This window comes from Bicyclus anynana, chromosome Z, assembly GCF_947172395.1.
Source record: "Bicyclus anynana chromosome Z, ilBicAnyn1.1, whole genome shotgun sequence".
Classification (NCBI taxonomy): domain Eukaryota; kingdom Metazoa; phylum Arthropoda; class Insecta; order Lepidoptera; family Nymphalidae; genus Bicyclus; species Bicyclus anynana.
Window position 1 is genome coordinate 4,325,671 of NC_069110.1, and position 15,206 is coordinate 4,340,876.

The window sequence follows — 15,206 nt, forward strand, 5'->3', positions numbered from 1 at the left end:
TTTTCGACTGGATTATTCTTATACACCTTGATTATTGTCATGATTTTGAGGGGAAACAGAAATGAAATTAAAAATGTAAAAAAATGGAATTGATAGAATTAAAACTGATCTGTGTAAATCGGTTTTCACATTGAAACAGTTTCGAATTGTCTCTTAATGTAGGGTTTCGTGTTAGACAGCATTGGCGTATCTAGGATTACTTCCTAGGGTGGACCTGGCCCCCGACATCAAGTCTATTTTTAGTATCATAATAGAATTCCATATCGGTTGCCTAGAATCCTAAAGCGGGCATTGGTCCATTCTAGGGTGGGCACGCAAACCCCCTATATACACCTATGTTAAACTGAGAGGTTGGTAATTCGAAACTAACACTATTGAGTTCCATAAATGAATTTTCAAAATTTTTAATTTTAGATTCAAAGTAATGTGTTTGGAGGCATGGGGGGAAGGCATCTATCCAGTCAAGATATTCCCGTCAAGTTATTGGGAACCTCTGAGGATAACCACTAATAAACCGCTTATTGTTGAAGAATCTACCAGTGTTAATATTACGAAGGATATTTTGGAGGTAATTACGCCACAATCACATTGTCTAGAACCAAAGGTCACATCACGACTTTGTTTCCATGTAATTGTCATTATTATAATATGAAAATTACATGGAAAGAAATGGTTTATTCAATACTCGGTTTCCGTACCTCTTTAATACAATATGCTCACGACAAGCGGCGACATATTTTCGTAAAGAAAACCCCGAGGATTTTTTTTGGCAACTAAACGTGTGTATCAGCTTCATTAAATAAATAACAGAGTTTAGTATTGTTTAAGTTATTACCTATGTAAAGGAACATCGTGCCTTGTCGCGTATTGACGCATTAACGAGGAAATTATATTTAGACCAAGAGCCAGTAATGACCAGACCTATTGCAAGGACTTATTCACTATCTTTGACGTATGCTTGAAATTCCTATAAACCAAGACAAGGCACAGACCAGATCAGACCAGCCTGTCAATGTGCTAAATCTCTGGCGCTTAAGGAGAGTGCTTTTAAGAATAACTTAATGATGGATTATGAATATCACTTATATTTATTTTTTTAGGTTATGCATCCTCAGATTGAGCCTTCAAACATAGTATTTCAAGTAGTCGAAGGCCCCTACCACGGTTGGCTCGAAATATCGTCAACACCCGGCACAATTGAAGTTGAAAACTATGAAGAACCAGTTCACACGAAAGTTTTCGACCAATCTATCATAAACTCGAACCGATTAGTGTACGTCCAGTCCGGGGTTAATAGAACGAGGGACAAAATCAAAATGGATGTAACAAATGGCATAGTGTGGCTTCGAAACGTCGAGTTGACAGTTGTAATAATACCTGAGCATTTTTACATTGTGTCATCGAACTTGACTGTAGTCGAAGGTGAATCGGTCAGTGTTAAACAGGATATGTTTAGAATAATCACGGATTACTACCGCGGCAAAGTGATCTCTTACAAAGTGATACAGAAACCGAAATATGGAAAAATTATGATGGCCGATCAGGAGCTCAGTTTGTTGCCGGTTTTGAAATTGAATTCAGGGAATATAATGGTGAGCTCATTTAATTTTTAAATATACTCGTAGTATCTTTGTTAAATTTACAATTTTTGCGCATGAAAAGTTACATATAATCCAAGATAATCTTTTCCAAGAAGTCCGTTTTGCTCTAAATGTAGTGGTAAAATGACAGATTAAGTATGTTTGTGATAGCCACTGACACGTCCGACTTCAAAAACGCAGAGCGGTAACCGCCCAATTAATCCAATTAAGTTCAATTATAAAAATATGCCGTACGCTCCCGACGAAAAAAAAATATAAAAGTATTGCAAACATTTGAAATTAAGTTTAATTTAGCAAAATAGAAAAAATAATTTATCGGGATATTTAAGTCCCACTGACATGTGACCATAATATTGAAACTACCCCAACGACGTTTGAGTGGTACACACAAACATAACACAACTGAAGGACTGTTATCACTGCAGACGAACACAGTTAATTTTACAATCAGGCCTGTCTGTATACGTTACCACTATACCCAAAGCAAGCTGAACCCGGAACAAATAGACTATAATATTCAAATATAACTTTTCTTTAATTCCAGTACGTAAATGATGGTTCAGAAGAATCCTCAGACTCTATCAAACTAAAAGCAATAACAGAAGGAGGTAAAGAAAGCGAACCATTCTACGTAAGGATAAACATTGTACCGGTGAATGATGAACCCCCCATTGTGGCTGCCAATACTGGCCTCTGCGTATGGGAGGGAGGAACATTCACTTTTACGAGGAACGAACTATGTAAGTACACTGAATGTAAATATGTTTTGACATGACAAATTTTCCTCTTTCGCCTCCATTTAAGCGATATTTAGATTTGTTGATGATTGAGACCAATACCTTCGAAACACTCATCACACACAAAAAAATCTGATAAATGAAGAACCGCTAGACTGATTATGCGCTAACTTCACAAAAACCATCTAATAAAAAGTCCGAACAAAGTCTCGAAAAACAAGAACTCAAAAACGGGCTCACCTATCCAAACCAAACATTTGGTTTGGATAGGTGAGCCCGTTCTTTAGTTAAAAAATTACAACGAAAAGTGGCATTGATTTTTTTATTGATTAAAAAATATAATCTTCAACCCACACTGTGAACAGCTGCCTGTTTTTATTGTATGCCTTTATTATTGTCACTTGTTTACAGATGTCAATGATATAGACACCCCACTGAAGAATGTCACAATCAGAGTTGTAGACATAGTATCTGGTTACATAGCCATGAAGGGCGATGTAGAGAATGCGGTGGACCACTTCACGCAAGCAGATATAGATAGCAGACAAGTCCTTTTTGTTCATAAAAGTAAGTGAGATTTAACACGCTATTACCTGTAAATGTGTAGCTTTACCAAACTATGTCAGTCTTATCATGAATTGAAACTCTATTAGAAATGCACAATATATTTCTAGTTCATCATGGATTGCGCAACTCTTTAGCCGCCTTAAAGAAACAGCCCTTTAAGTTCACACACACATTATGGCCCCCATAAATGCTCCCTTTACTCGATTCGGCAAACACCTAAATCTTTGCCAATTAGTTGTACATTACAATAGCAGTACTAATAATTAAGAATTCGCGAGTCTATTATTTAATTATTAAAACGTTTTTATAGATGGCACCAAAGGCAAGATGATATTCAACGTCACTGACGGTCTTCACGAACTGGCCAAAATAACATTTCTCATATCTACAAAATCTGTGTCACTGAAGTTAGTGAGAAAGCATACTTTACGCGTTTTCCCTTTAATGAGAGAACCGCTTAACAACTACCATTTAATGTCGAAATGTTCTGATGCCACAAGGAATATAGTATATAAAATCGACAGAGCCCCAACACTTGGAAGGCTCATAATGCTCAATGGGGAAAACCATCACAGATCAATAAAACAGTTCACACAGCAAGATATCAACAACACTTTAATCTATTACGAACACACACACCCTTTCTCCGACTTGCACACGAATGACTCTTTCATATTTTCTGTTGAAACTGCACTGGCGAAGCCCATCGCCGATCAAATATTCAATATAGACATATCTGTATCGTCGGGTGGTTTAGCCAAATACGTGCACGTCCCGGTTACGAAAGTTCAGGAAGGGGATAAAGCTCCAGTGAGAGTGAACGTCACTAATGTAATAACATATTTGGAGAGCCAAGCCGGTGTCAGGCAACCACAAATCGAAGCGCAATGGTCACAGCCATCCCATGGTGAATTGAAGCCATACTTATCATCACTTACACAAGCTCAACTAGAAAGTGGTGTCGTTACATACGTGCACGATGACACGGATACGTTGCAAGATAAAATAGACATGGCTCTTTATTTATTACCTGACTATGTTCTCCTCTGCAACGTTACAATAACAATCATTATAATACCAGTGAACGATCAACCATTCAGATTGCTCACAGACACACCTCAGATACAAGTCGTTCAAGGAGAAAACTATACCTTAACAAAGAATGATTTACTCACAGAAGATGCGGATACGTCTCCATCTGGTATTTTGTACGATATCATTAGTGGACCCACGCAAGGTAGATTGGTAATGTGGGAGAAAAATGAGACTGTAGACGAAGCCCAGTCGATAAATAAGTTCACTCAGCAAGACATAAATAATGGAAAAATTGTATACGAACATTCAGGCTTACTCCAAACCGCGACATTCTATTTTAGAGTATGGGATGGACAGTTCAAACCGACTTACACAGTTTTCACTATTGATGTTTTGCCTGTTATATTAAATGCGACGTCATTACATCCGATATATTTGCAGCAGGGCTCCAATGTGGCCACTGTGACCACAGATCAAATATACATAGAAACAAATGCAAAGAAATCCAAAGTTTGGTACAATATAACAGGACAACCTGTCCACGGAATGATTTATCTCGGCAGAAATCCCGTCACATACTTTTCCCATACAGATTTATTGGATAAGGTTGTTATTTACATGCAGAATGACATGACCGTCGCAAACGACAGTTTCGATCTTATTGCGTACGTGCACAATAGCAATTCGACTATGCCCTTCAAAATTGAAGTCATCGTTCAGCCATTAATGATTCTTGGAGACTTGAAAGTTGAAGAAGAGAAGGCAAAAATAACTCTATCTAATTTAGACGCAACTGAATTAGCTAAACTAACTGCCAGTGTTCCAGTTTACACTTTGATAAAGAAACCAAAGTATGGAACATTGAAGAAGATTATTCGAAGTTCAGGAGAAAAAACTAGTGCTCGCGAAAGAGAAATTGCTTACTTTACGCACGAGGATATCAAAGCTGGTGTCATATATTACGTGGCAAAGAAGAAGTTGAGCGATCTTAACGGATTGGAAGATGGATTTAGGTTTCTGTTAGCAGCTACAATATTTCAACCAGCCGCTGGTGATGTTAAGATATTTATCGGCAGCGGACAAAAGAAAAATCTACCGGGGCCAAATGACCCTGAAAGCCACGAGGGAGTGCCGGTAAGACTTTTAATTTAGCAACTGTTAGTAGGAAAATAGCAACTTCCGAGTCTTTGATATCACCATTATCTAATAATATTATTACCTGACGTTTCGAAAGTTCTTGTAAACTAAGCCTAATTGAAATAAATGAACTTTGACATTTGACCTTGATGTTTCTGGTAGAATTTGTTTTCCGAACCAGTGGTAGGTTATAGTCAGTATAAACACAGACATGACTTTCCAAAAGTCTTGTTCGAGGTCGAATTTTTGAATATTATAGTCTGAATTGGATATGACCTGTGTGTGAAGTTTGCCAATCCGCATTGGGCCAGCGTGGTGGACTATTGACCTAACCCCTCTCATTCTGAGAGGATACTCGAGCTCAACAGTGAGCCAAAAATGGGTTGTTAATGATGATGATGTAAATATAATCATTAAATTAGCCAGGCTTACAACGTGTAGTGGGTTTTTTTTATCCTAGGGCAATAATAACGATAAATCTTGTGCAGCACAGGGCCTATTAAATTTTAAAATTTAAGATTACGCTAAATAAATAATTAAGAGGTTACATTTAGGCACCAAATTCAATGGGCTATTTTATTCCAACAGGTTGCGAATGGCGAATCGGCGTCTTATTACATGATGGTGGTCATGGCTTTGCTGGGAACGGTATTGGCGATCATAGTGATATTCGGATTGTTGAAATGCCGTCGATACCTGATGCGGGAACAGAATGCGCTGGTCAAGATTCACGGGCAAAGCCAGGGCGCAGTTGCTCCTATTCCTTTGCCACGTCCGCCAGATCACTTGATGCCTTCCCCATCACAAGCGACACCACCTATTAAAAGGTAATAAATCTGTAGGCGATATTAAACTATTGGAAACATTAAAAATATTATTTGGAAATTGTTTGCAAATCTCTTTTTAATGTAATTAGTTTTGTATGCAATTTTTACACAATAAGAGCCGGTTCCACTCCATTCTGATAAGTACTTTGTCTAAGCTTTGTTATTTTAAGAAAGCGACAAAACTTACTGTTAGGCTATCTTATCATGGTGGTGAACCCTAAAACAAGTTATTTAATGGTAGATGTCAGGAACTGTTCTTATACATCATATCCAATTTGTAAAAATTATAATAGACTACGCGTTCTGACTCTGATGAAGCTCTCCAGGAAGTTAAACGTATTTCGCAAATATCTATACATAAATTAAAGCTCGCTTGGAATCCAATCTCTAAGCACTAGGCATCATCATAGGCATAGGCATATATGGACGTTCAAGTGGCATTTGCAATTGCAATGTGCACTCAATTTCATTTATTAACTCGCGGACGACCGCGACTTCGTCCGCGTTTAGACCTCATTAATCCAACCTTATCGCAAAAGTTGTTCTTTGCGTACACTTATTAACTTAGAGTGGGCGCACACGATGCGTTGCGGCGCCGCATCGCAAAGATTTCACCGTATCCGCAACCGGCGCTGCAACGTTATGTCGCAACGGCGCCGTAGCAGCATTGCATAGTCTGTTAATAAAGTAATGTTGTGACGCATAAACAACTGAGCGGTGCCGCTCCGACGTCGCAACGCATTCACCCCTCCCCGCCTCGTCTCGGTGGTTGAATGTCCGGTGCGGCGCCGGATCGCAGTGTGACTTGCCACAGGTTTTTTTATGTCAGACGACGCAGCAACACCGCTCCGGCGCCGCACCGCCGCGCCGCCGCAATGCATCGTGTGCTCCCGCTCAAACCTTTGTACGTCAAGCGGTTTTCGAGATTTTGCGATGAGTGACCTTTCGTATTTACATTTAAGATTACAAGGTCGTGATTACCTTTGTATACAAATGAGAATTTGTTTTTTTTGGAGATGTAAAGAGGTTTTACAGACAAGCTTACAGATGTTTTTGAAGTTTTTTGTCATTGTCTCTGCACAGATACGTATCATCGGATCAGTCTGTTCACACCGGTGCGAGCACGCCTCTGCCGTCGGGCGGAAGTGTGGCGTGCAAAGTGACTCCACTGGCCGACGCTGGTCTGACAGATCTCAACTCTCGGTATCCGTATGGTGCGGAAGATCATACTGACGTGAGTTTGTGACATATTAATCTATATCTATAAATTCTTCGACTGATCATCATCATCATCATCAAACATTTTACAAAGTTTAAATAGTGCCTATAAAATACTAAATATTAAACAAAAGTTTATTAAAATATCTAGCCCTCCTTTTTGAGTTCCCAACCGGTGGTTAGGGTTCCAGATTGAAGAACCTCCTCACAATACGTGCTGTTACAAGAGATATTACCTTCTATATCCGACGCTTGATCCAACAACCAAGTGAACTCAAAAAGAGCGAAGATCAATTTTCGACAAACCACGGCTCACTTAACATTTCATATGACGATAATCTCGTGAGCATGATTGTTGCTTCTAGCTTTTGGGTCGCAGGTTTTATGTATCTCAATTGTGTTACAAAATTAATTACAGGCTGAAGACTGGAGCAGCTACGAGGCGAGCGAATCTGCGTATCCGATTCGGGCACCTGGTGCGGCGCCCGCCAATCCCATGCTGAGACGCAACCAGTACTGGGTCTGACCCGCGGACACCGTTACCCTGCCTAGGGTGCCTAGACAAGGTGAGGTTACCGTGTTTGCGTGCGTGCGTGATTTAAGAGAGTGTGCCTACTTATTGTATATGAGTACGTTCGTGCTTTTAGTGCGTGCGTGCTTTTTGTTTATGAATACGTGCGTGGTTTTTGTTTTTGAAAGCGTGCGTGCAGTTTGTATATGAGTGCGTGCGTGTTTTTTATTAATAAGTGTGTCGGAGACGGGCGAACAATTATTGAATGAAAGTCTATCAGGTCAGACAATTTCCACCAATAATGTTACTAATAAATCGTTGAGTGGCGAACATTATCTTAAGCGAAATCTCGGACCTGTGACCGAAGGATGTAGGGTTGAAGACGTCTTTTAAAACTAGTTAACACTCCCCTTTCCGCTCAAGTTATTCTCCCAGCCTGTCACAAAATAATCCATGAAGGATTACCAGTACTCCCCATCTCTCATGTAACACTTCGTACTATCTTCTATCTCTCGCGCCGACAAGTGAGAGCGTGAATTTTGCTTAGGTGTGCGTGTCTGATTATTGTTTATGAATGAGTTTATGTTTTTTAATTATATGATAGTATGTGTATTACGTGCATGTGTGTCTGTGTCCAATGTGTGCATGTGTACATATTATTAATTTGATGTGAAATACAAAAATCATTTATAAGAGGTATGTAAATCAAATTTCATTTTATTTTCAGTGACCCTAACAACTCATGAGAACTTCGTAACGCTCAACCGTCGACCGACCAGACGCGGAATCGACTTCGTTCCAACGCCCTTTCTACTAAGCAACTATAAGGTGACAAAGTATGCAAGTTGTGAAGTGACTCTTTAAGTATTATGGCTCGTGTGTCAACCTGGGCTATTAACAATATGGCCCAATGTTGGCATCTTAATATAAATATAGGTATTGAATTATTTGTTACACTAATTGCGAAAAACATAAATTTTTCATTGTTTTTTTTTAAATTAACGCGCGTTTACGTTAGTCGACATATATGATAAGTATTGGGTGGTAGCGCGATGATTTCTGATTGGTACTGTTTATTTGACAAATTAATATTTACGCATATAATAACAAGACAATAGTTGTATGTCAGTTGAATCTGTTACTCCATGACATTAACGAATATAATTTAGCATATTAACAAATACATATAGTTAATTAATTATGGCAGCTTAATTTATTTTATAGGGAAAATAAAAGGCTTAAACATAGCATAGACTAAGATAATCATGGTGAAAAAATTGGTTTAAACATAATATTTTACGAATTAGTATTAGTTAATTTTTAACTAATTTGGAACACACGCGTACTTAATAATACTTCGGTGTGGACACATCGCATACTTTTACTGTCTGGTATTATTTTCATGACGTATATTTGAGTATTTTAATATTTTCAAAGCTCATGTGTAAAATCTAAAACATTTTTAAAATATGGATTTGCGTATACATGTACCAGGCATTAGTTTAAACATAAAAATTGTTATTTTGTGCTTTCTGTTGTCTTACTTAATATTTTTACGCATAACTAGTGCAAAATCTAATGCAAAATAGTGCCAAAAATGTTTTTTTCTTTTTTTATTTTTAATTTATTTATTAGCTTTCGTTCGGTTTATTTTACAATAAACCATACAAATATTATACCAAAGTCTGATTTTTGTTTAGAAATTGTCAAATTATTTTAACAATTCATAATTATATTTAACACCAAATCTCATGCCAATTATACTGAAGTGCCAAAGAAATAATTATAATGTATAGTTTTCAATTTCTAATGTTAAATCTCATTGTGACAAAGCTTCAAATTTTTATTATATTAAATTTAAAATTATGGACATTCAAAGCTTAGACGTAATTTCAAAAAAATTACTGTGCTGTACACAGGACTGAAGTAAAACTTCATTAAAAACAAATAAAGATTTAAACAACCTCCTTGTTTAAAGTCTGTTAAAATAAAAAACAAAGCGCCGTCTATGATAACTGCATGGCAACAGGTTCTTGAAGTGTAAAAAAAGGTGTATTTCGAAGTTCTATAAAAACGCCATCTACTGGTAGTTTAAATTAACAATCGCTGTTGTCTGTTACACTGTGCCTGTAGATGGCAGCACGCATGGCCAGATGTCAAACTTCTCGTAACGCATCCATTAAATTACTCTTCAAGTCAAGCGTGCGTAAAAGAGTTTTACTCCTGTAAAAAGTAGTATAAACCAAATCATGTTAGAAATGGATACAGCGGTCTCGATTTGCCATATTTCGCTCCATTACAATTTAGTTACTTTTTGATCTGATAAAAATAAATAATATAGCTAATACGCGCAGCTTCCTCTGTTCTTATTAACGGAGAACATAATACTTCGTCCTCAACTTGCAGCCTAAAGACGTCAACCGTCGAGCTGATTTTATATCTGTATTTAGTTTACAATATTATGACCTAGTGGAACGATAATATGATGTCAAAACATATTTCGTACTCTTTTTGGTTTAATATTAAATCGATATTTTGTAATGTTACATTTATAAATAGTACTCAATTGTTGTTAAGAAAAATTAGTTTAGATTCTGTAACAAGTGCCACGAATAGATACTATAATAGTAGTAATATCAGAAGCATAGAAAATGATATGGAACATTATGGCTGAGAATCTTTAGACATACTCATTTGTGTGGGCTTTTTCATAAAAAAAAAAAAAAAATTAATATTACCCTGTGTTTAGACTTTAGACTTCTATATAAATGTTTCCTTTTAATATTACGGTGGCAATAAATAACACGCAATATTCACTTGAACGAATCGTACAATACAACTAGATTTTTATATAACACAGTCATTATTATGTGATATAACATTAAAGTGGTCTTAATTAATCATGAAAATAAATCAAGAAGCCAAGTTGTGAACATACTCAGTAATTTTCTTTGTTCTGAATTTTTAATAGTAAAATTATAACGAATTTCAACGATACCACTTTAAATAAGGAATTGATTAATAGAAATAAGTACTTTAATATGTAGTTAATTGAATAAGCTTACAGGAGTTCAGTGTTTTGTTATTGATCAGTATTAAATTGTTTCAAAATATGGTTTTTAATCGAATAACGACTGTGTGTTACTTCAGTTTAACTTATGCGTTTGTTGGACATTTGCCAACTTTAGTTTGAATAATTGGATATCATCTTCCATCAATTCATATATCCAAACTTTATCCAAAATGGTATTGATTATTTTATAATAAAACTTAACCAAGTATTTGTCATCAGCACACAAATAGTTTTAAATATCTAACGACACAATTAAAAATTACTAAAGCCACACAGAAATAGGCTTGGAGCTTCTGGGTGAAGACTCGCAATGCAAAAGTATAATCTGTTTTCTTATATTCTGTGTGACAATGGTGATATAGGATGTTCTTATAGAACTGTAACATTTTATTTGAAATGTATTATGTACTTTAAATTTATCTACTAATTATAATTTATTATTATGAATTTATACTTTTTTATACTCTTTAATATCTATATTTATAGGATTTAAGTTAAGTTTTTCAAATTGAATTTTAGGTTATTTTTATGTTACGCGGTGTATGTGACAAGATTTGCAATGTAATGAGATTCTTCTCCTATTGTAGTTTCACAAACTTTTCTGACCCGGTGGCCAAAACTGGAATTCACAGCGCGGCGGTCGCCATTTTGCAAAACATTATTACTAAGGGCGATAACACAACACTGCGATGCGTCGTTGCATCGCAAAAACGATGACGCAACGCAATGCGATGTGTTGACGCAACGCAAATATTTCATCGCTTACGACATCGTACGAGAACAGTATAGCCATTTGTTTAGATTCTAGTGAATGTATGTATCTATGTACATAATACTACATGTATTCTACTTCTCCTTGATTTAAGACGCTTTAAGAAAAACCAGAAAAGAAACTGAGCAGGCACAAAAACTGATAAGGAAGTACTGGTTGCATCCTTTTTAAAGTAAGTAACGATGGGAATTATTTCAAGAGAATATATAGGAGGCGTTGAAAATAGATGAAGTAAAATTTTTCGTCTTATTTAGAATGAATTTTAAAGAACTATTAAGTCTGATGATGATGATAGTCTTATCCCAAAAGACAGGCCGTTTCTGATTTATTGAAATGAGATAATCGAAATCGTAATCAGTCATGTTGGAGTGCATACGCGCGCACGCAGCGAAGTGTGGACATCGACTGAACGGTAATGCGTCATCGCGTCGCAAGTTTGCACGGTGCGGCGCCGCATCGGAAATTTTCGCACCGTAGTGTTGTGGTTTCGCCCTAAAGAGCGACAACAGCGGCACAATCACCGGGTCAGATAAATTTGTGTGTACACGATGCAATACCGTCACGTACATCTTTCAGTGTACGACTCTCCATGTTATTCATGACGTTGCATTTTTTTTTTAATATTTCATAGACTGCAATAATTTGAACTTATTTCAGAACCAAAGAGCTTTAAATATAATCTAGTAACGTACTCGTACAATACAAACTGCAAGCACGTTTAGTTATTAGTGAATTAATAAGTAGTTATAAGTATATAAATAATAATAATTAATATAGTGCTATGTGGTATACTGAAACTTTGTTATGAAATTCTAATATTGTTTTTAATGAAAATTCTCTTTGCCGTTTCAATAGATTTACTAGTACGCAAGTATTTCTTGATTGCAATATTTTATGAATCTTAATTGTGCATTGCCAAGACACAAATACAGAGTTAAACAGATTAAGAAATCTTAGTCCCTGCGCCTTTAGAATTATTAGAATTGGAGTAAAAAGTACAGTTTTTTAGCTGAATACTATTCGTCGGAGGAAAATCCATAGATTATTTTAAATATAAAGTATAGTATAGTTCGTCTATTTCACAAATTCCGCTTAACATTAGTTTTAGTATTACACACAAACACACACACACATACACACGAGGTTTATTTATGCATAAACCCTGATATTAAACTTAAAATAACTATGAGTTTGCATGTGTTATAGACGAACTATTCGGTTCAATGTTACACTATGTAACATTTACAACTAATCTCATATTGTCTTTCAATAGAAATGTAGGTACTAGCAATATCTTTTAAGAACTATTATCTATCCATGATACAGATGCAGATACCCACTTAATTCATAAACATTTAAACCATTTAATGAACCTCCTCTATATTGTTTTTTGAAGACTTTGTATCTGAAGATCCCTTGAGAACTCATATGTTGAATTCAGAACTCTGGGGCAAAATTGGTCGCTTATTGAGTTGCTGTTCCTATAAATGCGTCATTTACTTAACATTTTAGCAACCCATTTAGTTAGGAGGTTTATTGAAAAGTTTGAATTTTTTATGAATAGGGCACAAGGCCCTGGTACTTAGTGTTGAATACATTTTCTCAGTAGCATTTGTATACCTTTTTATAGTTGTTGAAAAATCCCGGCGCATATCAGTTCGATCAAAATAAGAATAGCATTGATCTATGACGGCCATATTGGACGAGACAAATCAGTTTACAAAACATATATAATGGATTTTGTAAGTACGTGAAATTGTAACAAAAAAGGAGATGGTCCATTTCTGGTCCACTCTTGCACCCTGTATAGTTAAAATTTAATAAATGCAATGATTTTATTAACATCTAAATAAGTGAATAAGTCTTACTTAATAACTAAATAAAAAGAAATAAATGAAGATTAAACCCAAGTTTTTGAGCTATCAAGATGGCGCCCTTAGTTATTCTAATGACATGACAATTGACAGTAAACATCATAGCGACTATTGCGTTAAAACATCATCATCATCAATCCGCCATTGTTATTCAAATTAGTGTTGCATTTCTTGGGAGAGAATGAATATTATTTCGAAAGAATTTAAGAAAATTCGTAGATTTGTAAAATCGAAAATAGTTAATAATGACTGATCCTGGGCCCCATACAATTTTGGACCATCTCCTTTGTTGAACAATTGTAATTTGAAAAGTGTCGGTTAATCGATCTGCTATTCTTATCCTGCTCGGAATGTTATGAACAATTGCTTGTCGACGTTGTAAGTAAATGCTTCGGGAATAAATCCAGCGAATTCATTGAAGTTCCTAATGATGCCAAAATGATTGATGTTCTGTTATAAGTCCAGTAGCATGCGTCAACGACATTTCCTGTAAACATATTTTCGGCCAATAGCGACGGAGATGAATTGTTCTCTATTTCGTCCCTACACAACGAAAGAGAGCGATATTTTCGGTGTTATTTGTCGACGATATATCTTTCTCTTTTAATGATGTCGTAATGCGCATTAGGTCTACTGGTAGGCGAGCGTGCACATAATTATATTCTTAAAAAAACGAATATTAATTGGAAACAATGTGCGTGGCAGAAGAAGTCATTAGCTAATAAAAGAAGAAAAATATTTAGAACTTTCTATTAAATTTTCAACTGACTTAAAATATATTTCCAATAAACTAAATGTGTTTTGATTTGCAGTTAATTAAAATACGTACCTACTACTGTATTAACTAAATCCATTTACATCATTAATATTTAGGTTTTTTTAGATTTTTAAGAACTTTAAGGAAGGCTAATATTATTTATCCAAATGGTTTTTTTTTCTATAGTTGAGCTTCCTTAAATGATTTTAATATGTAATTCTGTGTGCGCTCGCTTGAACAATTAAATTAAGTAGTAATGCCTAAGCAATATTAATGTAGTTCCTGGACACATTATTAAGATCGTTGCGGTGCGTCAAATCTGATTAAGATTTTCTATTAGTTCAAGATATAGTTTCTGAGTAAAATGTTCTCTGTGCACACGAATACATTACCGCCAAGCGACCTATACTAATTGTACCTAGTGCATATCCGTGGAATAGTTACTTTTGCAAATATCTATATATAAAAAAATCAATGCTACTTTTTGTTCATCACGTTGCAATTTTATAACTCAAGAACGGGCTCACCTATGCAAACCAAATGTTTAGGCTTTGTTCGGACTATTTAATAGAGTTTGCATGAAATCGGTCGAGCGGTTCTTTATTTATCACATTTTTTGTAACAAATGAATTGAGGGGTAGTATAGGGGTAGGGTAGGGTATGGGAAGGAGTAGGGTAGTGTAGGGTAGGGATAGGGAAGAAGTGCACATAAGTCAAAGCGAAGCTTGAGCGGGTAAGCTTTTATTGGATTAATAGGAAATCTTTTTCAACCTCTTATCAACTCACGCCAAATTTCCTACGTGCCATACATTGTATAAGCTGTGACGTGTTGAGAAAATATTTGTACGAATCTTTGTTAATAAGTGAGAGTGTAAAAAGTTAATTAGAAAATGAGTTTTTAATAAATAACTTAACAAAATAAGACTTTTTACTTATCTTCTTTCATGTCCCTTATTAAAAAATACCTCTACCTGTACTGGGTACGTACTTCTTACGTAGTTAAAAAATGGTTGTCTTGTATGTCGGTTTTTGTAACTATTATTGTTTCATTAGTGGTTTCTGTTGATTTCAGTCAATGTCGGCAGCGTGCGAGACAA

The 15,206-nt window shown here is 35.8% G+C and overlaps 1 protein-coding gene across 2 annotated transcripts in view; it reads left to right on the forward strand.

Annotated features, from left to right (window-relative positions):
- The window catches only part of LOC112042891 (chondroitin sulfate proteoglycan 4), a 41,348-nt gene extending 26,317 nt beyond the window's left edge, over positions 1 to 15,031 (forward strand). For both annotated transcript variants that reach the window (XM_052890607.1, XM_052890608.1), the window contains 9 exons: positions 415 to 568; positions 1,101 to 1,592; positions 2,146 to 2,341; positions 2,750 to 2,905; positions 3,216 to 5,074; positions 5,666 to 5,904; positions 6,988 to 7,138; positions 7,541 to 7,688; positions 8,361 to 15,031. In XM_052890607.1, the coding sequence (XP_052746567.1) occupies positions 415 to 568; positions 1,101 to 1,592; positions 2,146 to 2,341; positions 2,750 to 2,905; positions 3,216 to 5,074; positions 5,666 to 5,904; positions 6,988 to 7,138; positions 7,541 to 7,648 (3,355 nt within the window). In that variant the 3' untranslated portion in view covers positions 7,649 to 7,688; positions 8,361 to 15,031. The remainder of the gene's footprint in view (positions 1 to 414; positions 569 to 1,100; positions 1,593 to 2,145; positions 2,342 to 2,749; positions 2,906 to 3,215; positions 5,075 to 5,665; positions 5,905 to 6,987; positions 7,139 to 7,540; positions 7,689 to 8,360) is intronic.
- Positions 15,032 to 15,206: the final 175 nt, after the last annotated feature.